This window comes from Brachycentrus maculatus, unplaced genomic scaffold (genome assembly GCF_059751285.1).
Source record: "Brachycentrus maculatus isolate JH-2025_06_01 unplaced genomic scaffold, ASM5975128v1 h1tg000614l, whole genome shotgun sequence".
Taxonomy (NCBI): domain Eukaryota; kingdom Metazoa; phylum Arthropoda; class Insecta; order Trichoptera; family Brachycentridae; genus Brachycentrus; species Brachycentrus maculatus.
This window is the reverse complement of record NW_028281352.1, coordinates 124,905-140,851: the sequence shown is the minus strand read 5'-3', so window position 1 is coordinate 140,851 and position 15,947 is coordinate 124,905. Positions and strand designations below refer to the sequence as shown.

At 31.3% G+C, this 15,947-nt stretch overlaps 1 protein-coding gene across 2 annotated transcripts; it reads right to left on the bottom strand.

Moving 5' to 3' along the window:
• Positions 1-1,564: 1,564 nt before the first annotated feature.
• LOC148301062 (aquaporin AQPAe.a-like) lies at positions 1,565-15,434 on the bottom strand. 2 transcript variants are annotated; one of them, XM_088273864.1, is made up of 6 exons: positions 15,250-15,434; positions 7,303-7,496; positions 6,108-6,332; positions 3,503-3,640; positions 3,340-3,420; positions 1,565-2,280 (listed from the first exon to the last, which is right to left on the bottom strand). In XM_088273864.1, the coding sequence occupies exons 1-6, from the start codon at positions 15,323-15,325 to the stop codon at positions 2,134-2,136; spliced, it is 861 nt and encodes a 286-aa protein (XP_088129990.1). In that variant the 5' UTR covers positions 15,326-15,434; the 3' UTR covers positions 1,565-2,133. The 2 variants fall into 2 exon arrangements, with proteins under 2 accessions (XP_088129990.1, XP_088129991.1); XM_088273865.1 differs by lacking the exon at positions 15,250-15,434 and adding an exon at positions 8,194-8,259 and having other exon boundaries at positions 2,009-2,280.
• Between the last annotated feature and the right edge of the window lie 513 nt (positions 15,435-15,947).

Genomic DNA, 15,947 nt, shown 5'->3' with positions numbered 1-15,947 from the left:
GCACTATAGCACTATAGTATTAAACGTATATTAATATACGTTTAACCTCGGCTCGTAACGCATGTCTGTATTGAAAACTATAGTGCATGTTGGTCTTCGGGTCGACCAAAAATCGCATGTGTTAGACATTTTGTGTAGTTTTGAGTGTGTAAATGGTGCTATGGTGGTGAAGGGTAGTATTGTTTGCATGCTGTGTTAGTGATTGTCCTGACGAAGAGACGGGTACGTCTCGAAACCGGTAGACGTAAAAATCTCGGTGAGTGGTTATATACTAATTTTATTAACATTTTTGTAAAAAAATAAATAAGTAAAAATGACTAACCACAAAGTAAATGCTTTAAATATTAATAATATTGAGAATATTAAATAGCAAGTAGCCCAATAGCTGGCGTAGCGACACGACCGCCAAGTCAGGCGATCTGCGCACTACTGGCGTTCTAAACACGATTCGACATGCACATATACGCAAAGCACGGCACGCACGCACATACTGAGAAACGTTTGTGTATTGGTGATTCTATCCCCGATTTTTTTACAAATTATTTATCTCCATCGCTGCAAACGAGTTACTTTATATTGTAAGACTTTTATGAAATACATTATTATATTACGGAGGCATACAAAAATTCTGAGCATCTTATAATATTATATTATATCTGAGAATATTAATATAAAATATAACATCTGTTATATTTTATATTAATATTCTCATTTTTAATGTCGAGTTGTAGTAAATACATATCACTGGGAGGGGAAGGTTAATAATTATAATGTGTTAAGTTCTTTGTTAACTGTCAGTTAGGACTTTTTGTAACAAAAATGAATAATGATTTAATTTATACTTTTCAATATGTCTGTAATGTCGAGAAATACATACAGTAGATAGTTCTTATTATAATAAAATGGCTTTTTATATCTCAGCATTTTTATTATGAGTAATTCTAGTATCGAAGATTTCAAATATAGCTATTTTGTTCAAATAATTTTTCATTTTGTTAGCCATATGTGTATGTAAATTTACCAGATATTGAAATACTTAAACATAGAACGTCAGAACTTAAACAGACTTGAAAAAGGAATGGCGAATCATGACATAAATTTGGATTAAGTCAGACACATTGGAAAGGTATCTGGATAAGTATGGATCAAAACAAATACATAGTAGATTTTATTTTTATTTCACAAGTCCCTATCAAAATACTGTTAATGAAGCAATTATCATCCATCACAAATACAAATTCTTAGATTTAACGTTCGTTCTGACATTTCTTGTTGGAACTGCATGTTATATAATAAAACAACATTGTAATAGATTTATATTATCCACTGACACTTCGTGATGGAATTGCATTTTTAATTTATTATTAGATTAAAACCAATATTTTTAGCTTTTCCACTTTTTTATTTGACCAGCGACCGGGTTTCGTCGTTACCGACAACATCAGACCAGTCTGATGATGTCGGTAACGACAAAACCCGGTCGCTGGTCAAATAAAAAAGTGGAAGAGCTAAAAAGATTGGTTTTAATCTAATAATAAATTAAACAACATTATAGTTTTTCCACTTTTATTTTCCGAATCCCGGTCACTGGTCAAATAAAATAGAAATAGAATTTGTTTTATTATAATACAAATTCTGTAGTTGAACTTAATGACTGGATAGGTTTTCAAATAAACCTCGTATCTTGCGAACTGCTTAAGGGTTAAAAGTTTATGCTCCTACAGCAATTGCGGTAGAGGAAATTATTGATACCTTAAAAGTTATTGATTGAAACACCACATTACACAATTGAATTATAAAATAAACTTCCTCTGCTCCGATTTCAAACTACATTCGCCTCTAAATAAATTTATTTTACAAATCTTACCTCACTCATTCGTTTCGCATTAACAAACCATTTCAACACACTTTTCTCAATTTTATTAATAATTTTTATCTCAATATTACATTCTTTATTTCACCATTCAAATATCATACATTGAAAATATTGTATTAAATTTTATTATTATTTAGACCAGTTAGCCATTAAAGGTTGTAACATCTTGAATGCACAGACTTTCAAATATTCATCTAAATATATTTCTTCACCTATGCTGTGTTGTATCAAAATCTTGATGCTATTATTTTTACTGGTTACGCAACACCAATGGAGGATTTCACTTCCATGTCTCTCAGTGGTTCTTGTTCCCTCGGTAACGAAGGTGCCTCATATTTCCGGAACAGAGCGCAATACAGGAGAGTCGATAGCGTGGATCCCAGCAGCGGACCCACCCAGTAAATCTAGAAATCATAAAGTGGTCTGAACACATTGTTTGCGGGAAATGGTTAAAAGAATCTTTTACATACTGTTGGTAGAGAGCGGGAGACTCTTGTAAGCGTTCTATTTGCTTACTTTTGGTAAAGCGCAAGGGATGCCATAAAACTTTGAACAGATGGGAATCGGGTTTGCGGTTACTTGTGAATAGTATACTGGGGGCCGGGAGGCAGACTGTCTTGAGTATAATTAGGGTCGGGGTTGATGAAAAAACCGCCCTGCAACATTGCGATGATTAAATTATCTAAAGGGTAGTGGGTAAAAATTTGACTTTGTTTTCAGCAGTCATTGGTCAGATGTTGGTTTATAACTAGAAGTCAATTTAACAAACAATACTTTTCATTATGGTTAGAAATATGAATTGATGTAATAGACAAATGGCAACTTGGGTAGTATGAGGAACTCTACAAATTAGCAGTGTCTGAAATATACAAACTAGTATAAGGGTGGATTGGAGGTGGCTCAGAGAAGTTCTGAGTGTGAGTCTCTTTTCCCCACACAAAAAAAACATGTTTTTTAATTAGAAGAAACGAAAATCCACTTAATGATCTATAAACCTTACATTCATAATGAGTAAGGTTAATGATAAATGCAACTCGCATCTAAAAAAAGGTGCAATAGATTATACTTCTTTAAGCACATGCCCCAGATAGGACACCTTCCAGACTTTGGCATCAGTCAGCAACTGTCTTTCTGCTCATGCTTTTTGGAGCATATTTGAATTGCTGACATATATTTGCATATCAGTCGTTACTTTAAATTATTATTGGATCTTGGAACATGAGCAAGACTCAAGTGGCAATGGGCGGGATATATTGCAAGACAGGACCCCACAAGATGGACCTCAAAATTTTAGAGATGGTTGGGAGAATAAAAGAGGCATTCAAAGACCCCAAAGATCCGACGACATAACGGTTGGGGGCTAGAATCTGGCTGCAAACAGGAAATAGAAGGATACGAAAGAGGCCTATATCCGGCAGTGAATAACAGAAAGCTAAAGAAGAAGAATAACCCTTCAGTATTACCCAATGTTGGTCCCAGTGACTTGTCCAAACTACCGGCCCCATGGATCGTGCCGGATTCATACTGCAGCCAGTGTAAGAGCTCTGTAAACATGTGTTTTACATATGTTTATTATGAAAATATCTCTTTATATATTGTACATATGTTACATAAAACGTTTCTTACAGCACACAAATTGAGAACAGCGACAGTAAAGCCAAATTTCAGCGCTGTAGAATCTGTATTATCTTTATTCCTTACGTCCCAAACAGAGCATGTTAATAGTATTAACACACTGGTGACCAGAATCTCAACCAGAACACCCTGAAAATAAAATTGTTTTATGTAAAAAGATTATATGTATAGCTTTTTAAACTCATATTTCTAAAGATTTTGATACCTATTTCAAAACCTAAATTTGTAAATATATTGTCATGAAGTTAATTATACTAATCTTAAAAATAATTTACATAAATTCAAGTAACATTTGTAAGTTTATTTGTCATTTTTTTTTATTTTCTAGTTATTCACCGATTACTCAAAAAATTTGAAGCAACATCGCATTCAAATATGCACTGGTTTTAATATACACTTTTTATGAAAATAACTGCTTTTTGACTGCAATGGCAATGCCATCTGTTGAACGTTACAGCAACACACTCAATATTTGACATTGCTCATGGCGGACAGCATGCTTCTTGACAGCTGCTGTCACTTAGCATTTTCTACGTTTTCGGTTACTGTTTTCTAGATTTATAATATTTTCACTGCCTCATAAGCATTGTGAAATAAAACATTAAAAGTGTGCGCTTTCTACAGCTAGTAAAAAATAAATGGATACTGACACTTCACTTATCTTATATTAGCTATCAGGATCAATCCACTCATATTGTTCCATATAATACACTATATTATTGATCTACATTATCAATACACTATATCATTGAAAGGTATACTCTCCTATTTCAAGAATGCTGAGATATTTGTAATAAATATGGGTCATTGGGTATATTGCTTGATACCTGATCCTGAATAGTGTAGTGTTTCCATTTCGCTCACACCTTTCAACAACATCACATATCAAAAAACTTTTTTAAAGTTTAAAAATATAAAACAATGTATTAAAAATAAATATCAAGCCACTTATCAAACTTTTTACTGTGCAACATATCTTTTTAGGTAAGACCTGAATGTTTTTTCTCCATTTGAAAAATGTTAAGTATATTTGAAAAAATTATTAAACAGCACCTTTTCTTCAAAATGCAAAAACCAACACATTCTGCCCTGTAGCGGGTAAATATTAAGTTAAAAATATGCCTCTTTTGCTGAGATATAGTACATTTTCTGGGCATTCCGAAAACATGTACATCTGAAAATTGACGATTTTTGATTTATGACGTTGTTGAAAGGAGTGAGCGATTTGAAGTGATCACTTGAATCACTTCGTTGTTATCAGTTGTGATGTAGTATTTTGCGCTTACATTAAAATCCGTAAACAACCAACAGGACGATTCCGAAAGAAAACATACTTATATGTGACCCGCTTCTGACGCACAATTAAGAAAAAATGTTTTTATACATTTCCTGATAACAACGAAGGGGTCTTTTATGTTGCATATGGGTATTTATTAAAAAATATGATTGAGAATTGCCCGTTAGAAGTGAAACTTTCCAAGAAAGAAACTCTTTATTTTATGCACTGCTCTCTTTGCATTTGTTGACGATTTTATTATTTCAGGAATAGAAAATGGTTATTTAGAAAGAAAATGGAAATTCATGGATGCAATAAATATTTCATTTCATTAAGGTATAATAAATAAAAATAATAAACCCTTATCCGCACCCCAATGGTGCATAGGGCACTGCGTCATATAAACGCAGTGTTATCTTGATCGTTTACACATGAAGGAAAGGTGATCAGCCCTCCGCTTCAGGTACCAGTCCAGGATAATATTGAATAAATATGACAGTGAAAAATTCACTTCTATTTATTTTACCCCCCTTGGGAATCGAACCCGGGACCTCCAGAACGGTAGCCGAGCGTGCTGACCATTACACTACGGAGGCGGACATTAAGGTATGCTTTTATATAATAATAATAATGGTTTATATAATAATGGTTGATTTGCTTTTTTCTGTTCTCTAAAGACTCGCACTTTTTTTGTACTTGTCACTTCAATTTCCCTTGGTTTCAATTTTCAATTTCACACAATGGAAATTTTTAACTAAAAAATGTTAAAAGGTGTTTATGTAGCTAATGTGCAGTATAATATGCAAGCGTCTGCTGGTTCCCTATGCATTAACAAGCATTACAAGCGGTGCATTTACGTAAACTGTATATGACATATCGCTCGCTCCTTTCAAGAACGTCATAAATCAAAAATCGTCAATTTTCAGTTGTGCATGTTTTCGGAATGCCCAGAAAATGTACTATATCCCAGCAAAGAGGCATATTTTTATCTTAATATTTACCCGCTACAGGGCAGAAAGTGATGTTTTTGCATTTTTAAGAAAATGTATTATATAATTATTTTTTTTAAATATACTAAATATTTTTCAAATGCAGAAAAAACATTCAGGTTTTACCTAAAAAGATGTGTTGCACAGTAAAAAGTTCAGTAAGTTGCTTGATATTTATTTTTAATACATTGTATCATATTTTCAAACTTTAAAAACGATCTCCTGAAAAATCAAGTATTTTGATTTATGACGTTCTTGAAAGGAGTGAGCGATATGTAATGCAGAGTGTAGAAACGAAGTTTCACTTTTAAAATATATTATGCACAAGTACCTGTAATGGTGAGAGAGTGGAATGGGGCAAGGTGACACAGAATGACGTTGCATTTTGAATTGCTTCATCCGGGGTGATGATGAGTAGCACTCCATATCCTAGAATACCTCCGACTACTTGTGCTATGACATATATTCCTGCTACAAGTAGGGAGATATTTCCGTACAGTACAGCACATAGTGTCACCGCTGGGTTTACATGAGCTCCTGATATATGCCCAAATAACTGAAATAAAAAGATTACAAGTCTTATTACTTATTACTATTTATATATTACTTATTACTATTTACAGCAGTTTATAACCGTAAGCCTTGTTTTAAGTCAATTAAACTTATCAGATAATTACAGTTATAAAATTTAAATCAAGAAAAATGCCTAACTGGAACTGCTTATATGATGTGGAAGATATTTTTCACACGTTTAAGATTTAAAAATAAAGTTTTGATGTTGTTTATTAAAATTTTAAGTATGAAAATAAAATTTCATGAACGAATGAAAGAACTGAAAGATTTAAATCTTGGAACTAGAATGAAAAATTTTACTGTATATGCTGACGATGCTGTGCTTCTATAGTAGAGAAAAAAAACCTGCAGGCGTTGGTGACAAAAGTGTACAATGCGTGCAAGGAAGGTGATTTATTGATGAATGTTAGCAAATCCGAAATAATGGTTTTTGAAAAAGATTAAAAAATAAAAACATTAGAAAGAGGAAAAGATTGATTATGGATGGAAAGATTGATAAAAATATAAAAAGGAGAGTGTTAATGCTGGGTACAGAGTGAATGGTCCACTAAAATCAGTTATGGCAAATAAAAACCCATCAGTGAAAGCAAAACTGGCCCTACACAACGGAGTCCTGGTTCCAACCCTTATGTATGGAAGTGAAGCATGGAGTTGGCAAAAGAAAGATGAAAGTAAATTGAATGCAATCAAAATGTGATCCCTTAGACGAATATGTGGCAAAACGATGTATGATAGATATTGAAATTGTGATATATGGAAAAAAATGCAAGGCTGAGATATAAGTATTATCGATAAAATTAAGAAAGCTATGTTGAGATGGTTTGGATATATGGAACAGAAAGTGACGAGCCTTCACTGGAAGAGAGTCGCGTCCAATAGGAAATGTGGAAGTCCAAGAGGGAGGCCTTTGTTCAATACAAGACATAAGAAGAAGGCTGAAGTAAGTAAGTTACCTGTACAACAAACATGACCACTAGTCCAGTGCTGAGAGAGTACTGTAGCTGCGGGGGCGCTCCGGAGTCCCAGCCGGGCACGCATCCCATGCAGGCCATGGAGACTATGAGCGCTGTGCCTAGGAGCTCTGCGCTCCCCTTCACGGCCACCTGTTGCCATGTATCTCCCCCTCCCCGCAATGCCCCTCGCAGCCCTGGAATATGAGAAAATAAAACCGTTAATATTTTGTCAAAATAATTATGACACAGGGAAAAAATGCCTGTTAGCCCTTAGAAAAATGTTAAGAAACAAATGTTACCTGAAAATTAAAAAAGCTCTGTATTTTAAGTGTTCAAATCTCTGTATTCGAATCTGGGTTTTGTCCACTTAGGAGTTATTTATATTGGTATCTTAACATAGATGAAGAAGAATATATAAGTCTGAATATTTATAGAACTTACAAATATTTCATAAAGGCATCTGCAAAATAAAGTATTTACTCAACTCGACGCTAGATGGTGCCAAGAATTAGAATGTGAGTGGGTGTCAATTTAAGGATAATCACTTAAACCAGCCTAATACTAGACCTGTAAATACCCAGACTTCCATATTCTTCTCCATCTACGTTGAGATATAAATAAAGCCATGTAAAAAACAATTCTCATACTCTCATCTCAGTTTTGAGGGTAGGTTGATCCATGCCGCAGGACTTGCAATGGCTAAGAGTTATATATCTGAAGAAATCCTTTGTAATCTCACCTTACCCAGCATTGGATAAGATAACTATGACGGAGCAGAAGAAGAAATCATTGACACATTCTGCCATTGTTTACAAACCAAATTGCACCATCCACCATTTGGACAAATAAAATATGCATGTTTGTATAATGCTAGTAGTATAAAGTTCCTACCTTTCCTAAGCGGATTGTCAAACATTGACAATTTCCTTGAAAATGCACTGGGAATCTATGTTATGCAGATAAATATTGACAACATTTTTTTTTGGCATAGAGTGATACATGTTTGGTTTGTTTATGATTTGTTTATCTTACCATCTGGTGTATATTTCACCCAAGCAACCTATGGACAATGTGTGTAATCATTATTATCACATGTCAAATATTTACTCCCTCATTTTGTATTATCTATGTGGAGTATAAAAGTTACATGAAAAGTTGTAAAATATATTTATCTACATATTAGATTTCGCAGATTATTTTCAATTCATCTCACATAGACATGAAATTAGTCGTGAAATAATCTACAATTGATAAATTCCTATAGCGGAAAATTGTTTTTCATTGAAAATTTATCGTTCTTTTCATATGTACAATATTATGACATTTATTTTCTATTTACAAAATTTTAAGTGTATCCAAATACTTGTTTACAAATCTGGATTATCTCGTTTTATTTTATTGAATTATTTTAAATTATTTTTAATTATTATTATTGGAAAATTATGATGATTTAAATATAACGATAACACACTTGTATAAGACCAGTTTTTGAAAAAGTAGTCATATACAAGTGTTTTACATTAGTATTTTTTTTTTAATGTACATAATATGCATTGGTCAAAAACAATTCTCCATACTAAATTACAAAGAAATTTAAAGTTTGTTTAGCAGTTTATTTCTCATTTCAACCAAGGCTAAAAATATTTAGAAAATTATAGTGGTGTAGACACAATATTAAAATTAAATTGATTTCGCGGGTTTTTATATGTGTATGACTCGTAAAAACATGTTTAAAAAAATATTGACCGCAATACCAGCACCATCTGTTGAAAGCAACAGCAACATATGTAATACTAAATATTGTTCATGGCGGACAGAATGCTTCTTGACAGCTTCTGTCACTTAATATTTTTAGAGTATTCAATTGCATTGTTTTTTCAAAGATTTTTAAAAATTTCATTTTTTCACAAGCGTTGTGAAATAAAACGTACCTATTTAAAATATGTGCTTTCTATTTTATTGACTGAGACACAGCAACACGTTGCCGGGTATAGTTATTCTTCAAGCCCTCATAGACACCCAATGGTGCATAGGGCACTGCATCATATAAACGTAGCGTTATCTTAATCGATTTATATTATCCACTGACACTTCGTGATGGAATTGCATTTTTAATTTATTATTAGATTAAAACCAATATTTTTAGCTTTTCCACTTTTTTATTTGACCAGCGACCGGGTTTCGTCGTTACCGACGTTACCGTTACCGATGACGTTACCGATGATGTCGGTAACGACGAAACCCGGTCGCTGGTCAAATAAAAAAGTGGAAAAGCTAAAAATATTGGTTTTAATCTAATAATAAGTTATCTTAATCGTTAACAGATGAAGTAAACGTGATCAGACCTCGGCTTCAGGTACCAGTCCAGGGTAATATTGAATAAATATTATAGAAGTAATTTACAATATATTATATATTCAGTTTAGTAATAATATTATACAAAACAAATAATTTAAAATACAAAAAATAAATGATTATATATTTACGTACTTTTACTTCTGTCCATTTATTAATATGAAATTCACTGGAATGCAAACTTTACTCTTCAGGAAAATTTTTAACTGAAAAATTCTTAAATATAATTGTTAATAACTATGGAAAATGTAAAAGACGTAACTACATAAAAACGAGTTTAAACTGCTTGACTGACTTGGTAGATAACCACTTAGTCCGGTTGAGATTGATTTATGATCTGAAAATCTCTGCATCACATATGTATGAGTAGCTTCTTATCAACAATCCAAGAATCTCACTCCTCTGTAATGTTGCCATTACTTAAGGCCCAATATACTATAAATCGCAACTAAATTTTCTCTAAATCCGGGTAACATTTTACGTAATTGATTTTATTTTTAAAACACCGTTTTTGTTATGGAAAATTAAGTTTTTCTTTTAAATAATTATATGGTTTCGAAAATGAAAGAATTATTGCAAGGAAAACAGTTTTAAAAAAAAATCTCTTAGATGTGTATATTCTTTAAAAAAATCGGTCGTGAAGAGACATGTGACCTCTCCGGTGGTCGCCGGATGAATGAAGCGACATTAAGAATGCTGGACCTTAAAATCAGTTAACATTTGACGTAATTGAATTTTTGTTTAAAATAGGTACCGTTTTTGTATTGAAAAAATAAGTTTTTCTTTGAAATAAATATATGGTTTGCAAAAAAAGAGTTATTGGGAGGTACAGAGTTAATTTTTTAATTTTTTTTCAGTATATATTCTAAAAAAGGACACATAACGATATTTATCTAAAAAAAATCGTTATGAATTTGAGTCGGCGAGTTCTCATTAACGCTTTGTAATTACCATCATCGCAGCATTACACTTTATTAGAACACATATGTTTTCAATGATTATTCCCAATCAAATAAAATTCTTCATTACTACATTTCGTCATCAACACAATGTAACAAACCTACTTCCAAGATTTGTTACATTGTTGATAATGCAGATATTGTGCCGATATTATACAACATTTGTATAAATGTATGTAGATCACCTGCGATTTGTTCGTAAATAACCGGATCCGTTCAATTAAAAAACGTATCAAAAGTTGTTACATTATTCGGTTTTTGGATTCGATCATTTAAAGCTAGTAACGCCAATCAGTGTCCGGATTTGGTTGGGTTTTGCGTATTGATGGTTTGTAATATATTTTACAATTTGACATAAAGAACATAAGCTGGAAATAAATATAAATTGAGAAAATCAAAAAATAATATCCCAATCGGGCAACCGAAAAAGTAACAGTCACTCATCAGTCACACCTCTAGCTCCATATGCACTTATTAAATGATCGGTTCCCAATTTGGCGTGATTCTCGTTCACGAACTTTGATCTGTTCCCTGACTCACTGATTCTAACTCAGTGATTTATTTATGTAGATTTTTTTGTAGTTGATACGATTTGAAAATAAATATAAATAAATCAAGGGGTTTTAAAATTAAATTTGGAATTTTGTACGGAAAACGTAAGGATCTGTGAAAGCAAACTCTCTTATTTAATACGATTTAAGACAAAAATTCTTACCCTAAGTTGATTCCTTTTTAATATTTCAGGCTCGTCTAGGAAATAAACTAACGATATATTAACCAAAGGATTCATCGTTTGATTGGCCCGTATTTAGTGAAATAACAGATTTACTGGCATTTTGACTGACCGGATCTAACCCCCTACTTAAAATATATGTACAATATATACATTTCGTGGTAATTCTATTACTTTTATGTTTTACCATGGAAATTTGCTCATTGTCACATTTGCGCACCGCCCTATCGTACAAACATGAAAATTCTCGACAATTTTCTACAGCGCTTAGCTCCATCTGTTGAAAGATTTTCAAATAAGCGATTGAATTGAGCTTTTCCGTGACTAGTAATCATCCTACAATATTATTATGTAAATTTTCCATTATTGCTATATTAAAGATAGATGGCGTTTGCAAAAATTTATTTTAATTAAATTATATATACATAGGTACTGCTTTTTATAATATGTACTAGTATTTTGCCGTCTAAAGTATTAATAATATATGGAGTTCTAGAAGGTTTCTGTAATATGAGTTTTTGTTTCAGGTAATAAATTTAGATTCAAACTGTTCAATACTAGGAGTCCATAAAAGATTTTAGCAAAAAATGATTATATCTTTAATTTAAAAAAAAAACTTACATACTCATATAAAAAAATTAAAATAGGGTTGTGGACTTGGGCAAGTGTTTCGAACATCGGTTCTGAGCATCTGAGTTTGACAATCTGTCACAAATTGACGATAAAAATATAAAAGAACAATAAAACATTGTCATTAAATCAAAATATCAAGATTTATTACAACATTTTGAGTGTGTACAAATACTTGTTCACAAAATCTGGATTATCTCCAATTACAGGAGTTATTTTTATTTGAATAACTCCTGTAATTGGAGATAATCTAGTATTTGGACACACTCAAAATGTTGTAAATAAATTATCTGGTCAAATTATAAGCTTAAATAATAAAAATTAAAATGATATTTTCTGGCGTTTCTCATGTCGCTCACTCCTTTCAAGAACGTCATAAATCAAAAATCGTCCATTTTCAGTTGTGCGTGTTTTCGGAATGCTCAGAAAATGTTCTATGTCCCAGCAAAAGAGGCATATTTTTAACTTAATATTTACCCGCTACAGGGCAGAAAGTGTTGTTTTTGCATTTTGAACAAAATGTATTGTTGAATTATTTTTTGAAATATACTAAATATTTTTCAAATGGAGAAAAAACCTTCAGGTTTTACCTAAAAATATCTGTTGCACACTAAAAAGTTCAATAAGTGGCTTGATATTTATTTTTAATACATTGTATTATATTTTCAAACGTTAAAAACGTTCTCCTGAAAAATCAAGTTTTTTGATTTATGACGTTCTTGAAAGGAGTGAGCGATGTGTGTGATTATAACCCAGGATTCGGACCTCACATACTAATAAAAGAGTTTCTGCTCAATAAAAAGCTTCTTTTCATCTCACCAATAGATGTCTCTAGTGATGTTCTAGTGATTCAAGAATAATGTTTCAAAATTGGTTCATATATACAGAACTTACAAGGAACAATAATGGGTAGAATTGGTGAATGTTACACGTGTGTAAAGTGATGACTTAAACCAGCCTATGACAGTCGTCAGCCCCGTAAATGCCCAGACTTCCGTATTCTTCTTCATCTTTGATGAGATGTCAAAAAATAATATGACGATATATTATGCCCCAATGTCTCAAAGTTAAACCTATGTCCCACAACGGGTGAACACATTAAAAAAATACAATGAAATTTTTTACGGTGATTATAATCATCGTAAAAAATATATCTTAGGCTGATGTATGATCCTCAGGTCAAGTGTTCTAGTGGAATCAAATAAAAAATATCTCAAGAGCCTAATGAATAATTACAAGAAAAATATATTTTTAATTTTTCCTCTAATAAAAGTATTTGCTGTCTTATCTTACTAAGACTTCTCGTATTTTCCTGTCACTTAGGGTTGATTTACTGTTTTTGCTTAAATATTTGACCAAACTACTACCAAGATAAGATAACATCTAGCAGTACAAATAATAATCGACATTTAAAAAATTCATATGCACATTTTAAGGTATTATAATTAAAAAATATATACATGTACGGTAGGCGCCGCCTGTGTCGTATTAGGGTAGACACTCGACTGCAAAACTGGTGACGCGGGTTCGATTCCCGTCAATTGCAAAAACAATCAAGAAATATTTATTTTCAATTAGTCTGGGTGTTTGCGATATATTTACACATTCACCTTCTCTTTCCTTACTATCCCACCTGCAAACAAACCTATATGTATATAAAGTAGAGCCTTTGCGGATTCTTCCATTAAAAAAGTATTTCTTTCATTTTGTTACTTCTTTCTCTCTTTGAATTTATATCTATGACTTACTTTCATAAATTTCCAGCTAATTTCTTACATTGGTATTTGAATGTAGATTCAAAATAAAGTCAAAATAATGTATATGGGCGATGCATGCTTGTAGCCAAAATAGTTAGCAAAGACCAAGTGGTGTGACATTGTATTCTCTTTGCTACCCCTTAGGGAAAGCGGTTACATACAACCCTTTGGTGGTATGTTGATTATACCGTACCTTGCCAAATATAAAATAATATACTTGTATCGGTACTCCCTTAATCAGGGGATCTTTATTGAGTACGTAAATTTTGAACTACCTGTATATTAAATATTTGATTTTCGTCATAATAACATCGCTTGTTGAAGCATTATCAAATAAATAATAAAGACTGTTCTAATTGTGTTATATTAACAACAGTAGTAGGTATACATTACGATGCTACTCAGTAATTGTGAGAAAAAATGTGTAGCAACTGAATCGGAAGCTACAGATAAGTAAAAATATGGAGGTAAATGTTTTATTATTCCAGCCTAGAGATTTTTTAGTATTTATTCAGTTTAACCTCCCATTTTTTCGTTCATTTAGTCACGGTAGTAGTTATCTATCAAATTAGTATGTCAGCAATTAAAGCCATAAAAAAGTGACATTGTCTTCATAGCAAAAACGATTTAAATAATTATTTTATTAACTTTTTATCTACGAATTTCAAACGTTAAATCGAGTTCTAAATATTTTGTCAAATTTTATGCCAAATTAGCTTAAATTATTTCTGTAAACGTGGAGTATATACGAGTAAACATATGAATAAAAAACAAAATAAAATACTTGTCTGAGATCGCATTTTAAGTTTATTAATGCAATGCAAACACGATTAGTTTTAAAAATTATGTACATATGTTCTCATCAACAGGTTAAAATATAAACTCGTGTTTATGTTAATAAATCCATAAAGTTATTGACATTAGTTTGTAAATGCCATAACAAGGCGAAACAACTGCCACAATTTTTTTATATTTTTATAAATTGAATATTATTTACTTAATTGTATTTCATTATTTAACAATAGTATTTAAAAATCATTGTGTGATTTTAATATTTAATATATATGTAAATGAAAATGGAGTTCTACAAATTAAACTCCAAATCGATAAATAAACCCTAAAACTGTTTTAGTACAATTGTTTTATTTGTATATTAAAATTATCACGTTATTCCATAAAGTTAATTGCAAATCAATAATGTTTAAAATATTGTGTTATTGGGTTTGATAAATACGTTTTCACTCACATAAAGATTCAAACGGAAATTAGCGGTTTTTAGGTGATATTTTAAAACATTAATTGTTTTTTAAATTTAATTAATGCATTAATTGTTAAATCAAATACAGATTTTTTGACATTTGTTTGAAAATGCCATAACTAGACGAAACAATTGTCTCCATTTTAAAATTTATATTTTTTTAAACATACAATTTAGTAGACTCAATAAATCTGTGTTTGATTTAACTACATAAAATAATGATATTTTAATAAATAAAAATAAAATTCAACTCACTTTGCATTAGTGAATTATTATCCTTTGTTTCCATTGCAGAACTTGGCGAATTGCCTTTTAATTCAATTTCCGGCATGTTGGGTTTGGATTACACAGGGTATTATAGAAAACTTTTCATTAATATAGATCTATTATTCGATCTACGGAATTGATCTGACAGTCTCGGCCATTTCAATGTTGTGACTGTTCCGCTGAATAAAAATTCCCACGAATACTTCATTAAAACCTCGCATCTCAATTTGCACGGTGATTCGGAAACTACACAAACTTTTTTTTTAGCAGCATATTTTTTTTAGTATAAGTTGTTGGAAACATTTTCTTGAGATAGTTACCTTTTATTATTTTGTTATTTAGTTTTCTTATTCTTATCAATGATATTTTTTTATTTGACATTAAATGCATAGAAATTATACATACGTTTTTAAATTATTTTTTTTCGATATTCAAGTATTTTTTGTACATTTATAAGTAAATATGTACTTATACGTAAATACGATTTAGCGTTTGTATCATGGAGCAAAGAGAATAAATTAAATTTAAATACCATTTATAAATAAAGTAAGTTTTTTTTTTCAAAATTTTATAATAATCCTAATAACAATACTTTTTTATCATTTTGAAAGAAAAATAAAAATGCCAGAACATTGGTAGTCATTTTGAGGTAATATAAATTTGTTTTAAGTTTTGATCTTTCCGCG